This window comes from Populus euphratica, unplaced genomic scaffold (assembly GCF_000495115.2).
Source record: "Populus euphratica unplaced genomic scaffold, PopEup_1.0 scaffold2894.1, whole genome shotgun sequence".
Lineage (NCBI taxonomy): Eukaryota > Viridiplantae > Streptophyta > Magnoliopsida > Malpighiales > Salicaceae > Populus > Populus euphratica.
Genome location: NW_011502765.1, coordinates 1,062 through 7,238, shown reverse-complemented (window position 1 = coordinate 7,238; position 6,177 = coordinate 1,062). Strand labels below are relative to the sequence as shown.

The following is a 6,177-nucleotide window of genomic DNA, read 5'->3' as shown; positions in this document are numbered from 1 at the left end:
ATCGATCTGGTTTAATAAAAGACCGGTCAGAGTAACAACTTGGCAAAACCCTGGCAATCCAACAGGTCAACCCATAATTAGGGCGAGACCTAGACGAGACCCGATTTTTTTAATATGGAATTTGAAACCTATCAGTATATATACTTTATATTTCCAAGAAAAAAGTTATATTTTTTAAATGTGGGATAAAAAACTTTTTTATTTAAATACTTTAACTTAAAGAGATAACATAATATCTTTTCATTGTGGGATTTGAAACCTTTTCGTATATATACTTTATGTTCTTATGAAAAAAGTTATGTCTTTTCAATCTGGGATTTGAAATCTATTAATATATATACTCTATATTTTCAAGAATAAAATTATGTTTTTCAATGTGGGATAAAAAATCTTTTTGGTTTTAATACTTCAATTTAAAAATATAACATAATATTTTTTTCAATATGGGATTTGAAACTTGTTTGTATATATATTTTATATTTTTAAGAAAAAAATTATATTTTTTTAATAGGAAATTTGAAACCTATGAATAGATATATTCTATATTCCTAAAAAATATTATTTTTTAACATGAAATAAAAAAAAAATTGGTTTAAATATTTCAACTTAAAAATTTAATATAATATCTTTTTAAAATGTTTAAAATATTTTTTTAATTTACATAAATTTTTAATTTTTTTTAATTTTTTCATGTAAAATATTAAAATTTTAAATATATTTTTAAAATTTTTTAAAATTAATTCAAATTAATCTATAAAATTTATAATCTAATTTTTTTTATTACAATTCCGAGTTTAATAAATATGTTGGAAGTACACGCCAGATAACGTAGACGGGGTAAAGTATTTTACACTTGGTGTATTGTTTTAAGAAGAAGAAAAAGAAGAAAAAAAGCCAAAAAGCATTGCGCACGGCCGGCTATTTCCTTGCTGCTAGTTTCTTTCCCTGTATGTAACTCTCTCTCCATAGACAGACAGCCACAGCCAGGCAGCCCCTCGTTTCATTTAAAATATGTGTATAAAAGGTGCAGACAGTTGAAAATCTCTTCTCTCTTATCCTTTTCCTATTTACACACAAAAACAGTAAAAGTAAAAGCCAGATTACAATCTTTCTAGCTCTTTCCATTTGAACCCATCACATTCAATTCAATACATCGATGAGTGTATAGTGTCATGACAGTTCCTTTCATTGCATGTATTTTCAATCGTGGGTAATGGGTGTATTTATAAAATCTTGATTCTTTTTTGGTGGTGAATCGTGAAGAAAGATGAGGAGGCGACCGTCAGAGTACCGGCGCCCAGTTAGAAGGAGGCTATCGCTGTGGATCTTGGCGCTTCTCGGGATGTTCGTGATTGCAGGATTGGTATTGTTTGTGTTTCACCACAATCACCATGAAGATCAGGTCAAGCAGCCAATGATGGTAAGATTTACTTCCATAATAAGAATCATTTTTCCTTTACCCCTTCCGTATGTCTATTTGATCTTGTATGTTTCTATCAGTTTGATTTTTAATTGTGTTTCATTTTGATAAATTCAGTCGTTTTTGTCGACACCCTATGGATCCAGACGCTTTAATAACTGTAGCTGATTGATAAAAACTGTTGTTTCAATCATATCGAACTTTGAATAACGTGATTCAGTGTGAGTTACAATTACTAAATGGATTCAATGACTGCCCCTAACTATTATTATTATTATTATTATTATTATTATTATTATTATTATTATTATTATTATTATTATTATTATTATTATTATTATTATTATTATTATTATTATTATTATTATTATTATTATTTGTGTTAAATGACTTTTGTAGGGATAAAATGAGTCTTTCTGTTGTTATTATTAATTAGTAAACTTTCAGTGTTTTGATGCAAGAGTTATGTAAAAAAAATAAAAATGTTATGGATTAATTTCAGAACTCATCTGTAGGCTACCTTTAGCTGCATAATGGTGGTGAAATTTTATGACATTTCTACTCAAAATGATGATTATTTTTTCAGACGTCGATGTTCTCATCATTTCTGTGGTTTGCACTTTACTCAGAAGTTAGAGACCAAGACGAGTGGCACACAGTAAGCTCGTGAGCTTATATATGTGATTTTCATTCCCGCTGCTCAGTAGGTATATTTGTCATACACTTAACTGGATCTTGGTGGCTGTTGCCAGGTATATAGCTGGTTTTACTTCTATAGAATTTTGGAGTATAGCGTTGAGGTGTTCTGATGCTAGTTAACAGGTGCTTAACAGTCTTATGTAGAAAAACATGAAGCAGCCATGTGTTTGGTATTTTCCAAAGAGAAAGTAGTGAGGATCTCATGCAAACTTCATAGATAATAATGTTCACAGTTACCTTTGTATTCCTTCGCAAAAGGATGTGGACCCATTAGTTAATTGTTTCTAATGATCACACTCTGCTGTTTAGAGATTCTTATGGTAGATTGAAGATAATTCGAGTAAACATAGATTATTACATTACATGGTTCACCTACTTTTCCCAACAAGCGTTACCAAAAACTTATTCGTCTATCATAGCTCCTGTATCCAGCTGTTAGGTTTCAAATTAACTGATGCAAAGTTTTTGGAAAATTTTACACTTCTCCGGTAGAAGTATGTGCTGATAGAAGAAACAATTTTCTTTTCCATTTTTCATATCAGCTACAGATGCATCTCATATAATAATGTCAGGGTTGTTGTCAGGGAGTAAAGAAACAACTAAAATTCATTTATATATTTGATGAATTTAGACATGTCATCTTGCCATATCTCCTACTGTGATAACAATTGTTTCATTAAAAGTGGCTCTATAAGCTCTCTTGTTTGAGAACCTGCTTATATCATAAATGACCTTCTTGCTATGTGGTGACAACACTACAATTAAGCATTTTGTAACAAAGTGGTTTTTGGGGAAATAACATATTAATCTCACATAACGAGCTAAAATCTGTAATTGGGAACCAGTGATAGGGGGTCTTTTTTCCAACAGAAGTTCTTCAACCACTACATAGGGATCAACATGAAAGGCTCATGGATGCTTAATCACAAGATGTGTAATTTTCTTATAAACCCAGCTCATTAAAGATGGAGTCCATGGAAATTCCCTGTTTTTAATCTTTTCTTGTTGATTAATAAATTACATGACTGGGTGAGTTATGCTGAGAGTTTCAAGATAACATGTGGCATTGGTTCTTTATCCCTTTTCTTTTGTTCCCTCAAATCTGAGCATTTACACTACACTTTGTTGCACAACTGAAGCTAATGGTATCTCTTTTCCCCTAAATTGCTCTAGGATTATCATGCTATGCTAGTAATCTAGTCCTGGATCTTTTCATTTCCTTTTCCTCACATACTGAAGAATACTGTAAATGGTGGAAATGTACTTTCTGATACTTTAAATGCTGGAAGTAGATGCCCTAGGGCTTAAATTTCAATGATTACATGCTTCAATTTGTAGTTTTGTACCCTTTCATCTTGAAGTCCTGCACTTTAGTAAGTAAAGCCTTTTTTTCCCTTCATCATGCCACGGGGACCAGATGTTATGAGAAGAGTCATTAGTCAATTGATCAATTGATTGTTTTAAAATCTTACAGCACATCCATAGGTTTTATAGACAGTGCTGCCAGATAATTCTTTTGAGAATGCTGGGCATATATTTCAATAGTTTCTGTTTTGGTAAACATGAATTGCCTGAAATCAAAAGAGGCTACAAATGTTATGTTTCTTAACAAGGTCGTGGAATTGCCTTATTTTCATTTTCACTCCATCTTAGCATAAGGTTGCCCTTGGCCTAAACAGCTAATCCTATAGTATTGAGAATTTGTCTTTTAGGCATCTGGTTTATCTGTGATATTTATCACCTTATGACCAGAATTTGTTTTTTCTATGGTGTTCATTATGTGTTCTTTATTTTTGGATGGAAAACGGTGGTCTCTAAATGATCAATTATAGACAGATAAACAGAATTTTGCAACAAAATGTAAATTGCAGACATTATCACAATACATTGACCCGTCAAGTCATATGCCAGTAATCACAGGCATTGCTCTATTTAACATCTATCAACTTATTGAATATTGACGTTTCTTGTCCAGGGTGAAAATGCGACAAAAGAGCCTCTAAACCATGAGAGTTTAAATTTAACCAAGGAAATATTAAGGGCCAGTTCATTTTCACGACAGTTGGCAGAACAAATGACACTTGCCAAGGCTTATGTCATTATAGCAAAGGAGCACAATAATCTTCATCTTGCTTGGGAACTGAGTAATAAGATTAAGAGTTGCCAACTTTTGCTTTCTAAAGCTGCCAAGAGAGGGCAGTACATAACAGTAGAAGAAGCTGAGCCGATAATCAGTAGCTTATCATATCTAATTTTCAAGGCACAAGACGCTCATTATGATATTTCAACCACCATGATGACAATGAAATCTCATATCCAAGCTCTAGAAGGGCGAACAAATGCAGCAACAGTTCAAAGCACACTCTTTGGTCAGTTGGTGGCTGAGGCTTTGCCCAAAAGTCTCCATTGCCTGAAAGTAAAGCTCACAAATGACTGGCTTAAGCAGCCCCCCCTCCAAAACCATGTGGAGGAAAAGAGAAATTCCCCTCGAGTTATTGACAATAATCTCTACCATTTCTGCATATTTTCAGACAATGTGCTTGCCACTTCTGTGGTGGTCAACTCCACAATCTCCAATGCTGACCATCCAAAACAGCTTGTCTTCCACATAGCGACGATTGGAATTAGCTATGGATCCATGCAGGTTTGGTTTCTAACTAATGACTTCAAAGGGGCCACCGTAGAAGTGCAGAATATAGAGGAGTTTACCTGGTTGAATGCTTCTTATGCTCCTGTTATGAAACGGCTCCTTGATAAAGATTCAAGGACCTACTACTTTGGGGCATATCAAGATATGAAGGTTGAGCCAAAACTGCGGAACCCTAAGCACATGTCTTTGCTCAATCACCTCCGGTTTTACATCCCTGAGGTCTATCCACTTTTGGAAAAGGTTGTCTTCCTTGATGATGATGTTGTTGTCCAGAAGGATCTGACCCGGCTGTTTTCTTTGGATTTGCATGGGAATGTCAATGGAGCTGTGGAAACCTGTCTTGAAGCATTTCATCGATATTACAAGTATATCAATTTCTCTAACCCAGTCATCAGCTCAAAATTCGACCCGCAGGCATGTGGTTGGGCATTTGGAATGAATGTTTTTGATTTGATTGCATGGAGGAAGGAAAATGTCACTGCTCGGTATCATTACTGGCAGGAACAGAATGGTGATCTCACGCTGTGGAAACTGGGAACACTCCCCCCTGCCCTTCTAGCATTTTATGGACTGACCGAGACGCTTGATCGGAGATGGCATGTGTTAGGATTGGGATATGACATGAACATTGATGACAGGCTGATTGACAGTGCTGCAGTTATTCACTTTAGTGGGAACATGAAACCATGGTTGAAATTGGCCATTGGCAGATACAAGCCTCTTTGGGAAAGGTACATAAATCAGAGCCACCCGTATTACCAAGATTGTGTCATTAGTTGAAATCTGCTACTTTTTTATTATTGATATTTATGTGATCTTCGATGTTCTTAAACAGTTGACCTAGGATCGCATTGTTGTAGAGTCAGAAATAGAAAATTTTGGCTTTATTAGGAGCTTTACCTTTTGTTTTTTATATAATTTCTCTCTTTTAATATAATTTCTTAAAAGAAAAGGAACGAGTTGTATACTAAACAAAATTTAAATCTACTAGGGTAAGAACTGTGAAGGATTCAATTTTGGCTGATGGGGTTTCCTTTCCTCTTCTGCAAGCTGCAGAACTATTTGTTCCTCGGCAATTCCTGTAATAAATTTTCAGCTCTTATGAATTATATTGTAATTGGATACAGACATTTGATATGCTGACTTGTCATAATTTACGCGACTATATGTGGACTCTGTATCAGAACTTGAGGGTCTGGTTTTCCCTTGGTAGTAGAGCAGCAGCGTGGTTGATCTAACTGCAATGGTTCAGGATGATCAGGCCTGCAAATTTCTTCCATGGGAAATTGGGCTGCTAAATCATTTAAATGTTTAAAATCTATCAGCTTCTGAGTGCCAGGCGTAGCTTCTCAGGAACCTTTGTCCTTGGCCAGATGAAAGGTAGTTTTCATCATGCAGATGATATAGG

At 34.5% G+C, this 6,177-nt stretch overlaps 1 protein-coding gene across 2 annotated transcripts; it reads left to right on the top strand.

The window, feature by feature from the left end:
- Nucleotides 1-904: 904 nt before the first annotated feature.
- LOC105119442 (probable galacturonosyltransferase 11) lies at nucleotides 905-5,949 on the top strand. 2 transcript variants are annotated; one of them, XM_011017583.1, is made up of 3 exons: nucleotides 905-1,420; nucleotides 2,007-2,078; nucleotides 4,095-5,949. In XM_011017583.1, exons 1-3 carry the CDS (start codon nucleotides 1,268-1,270, stop codon nucleotides 5,547-5,549), a joined length of 1,680 nt encoding a protein of 559 aa, XP_011015885.1. In that variant the 5' UTR covers nucleotides 905-1,267; the 3' UTR covers nucleotides 5,550-5,949. The 2 variants fall into 2 exon arrangements, with proteins under 2 accessions (XP_011015885.1, XP_011015886.1); XM_011017584.1 differs by lacking the exon at nucleotides 2,007-2,078.
- Nucleotides 5,950-6,177: the final 228 nt, after the last annotated feature.

Coding starts and splice junctions, on each gene's coding strand:
- LOC105119442 (XM_011017583.1), top strand. CDS start 1,268: ATGAGGAGGCGACCGTCAGAGTACCGGCGCCCAGTTAGAAGGAGGCTA. Junction 1,421..2,006: donor AGGTCAAGCAGCCAATGATG/GTAAGATTTACT, acceptor TTATTTTTTCAG/ACGTCGATGTTCTCATCATT. Junction 2,079..4,094: donor ACCAAGACGAGTGGCACACA/GTAAGCTCGTGA, acceptor TTTCTTGTCCAG/GGTGAAAATGCGACAAAAGA.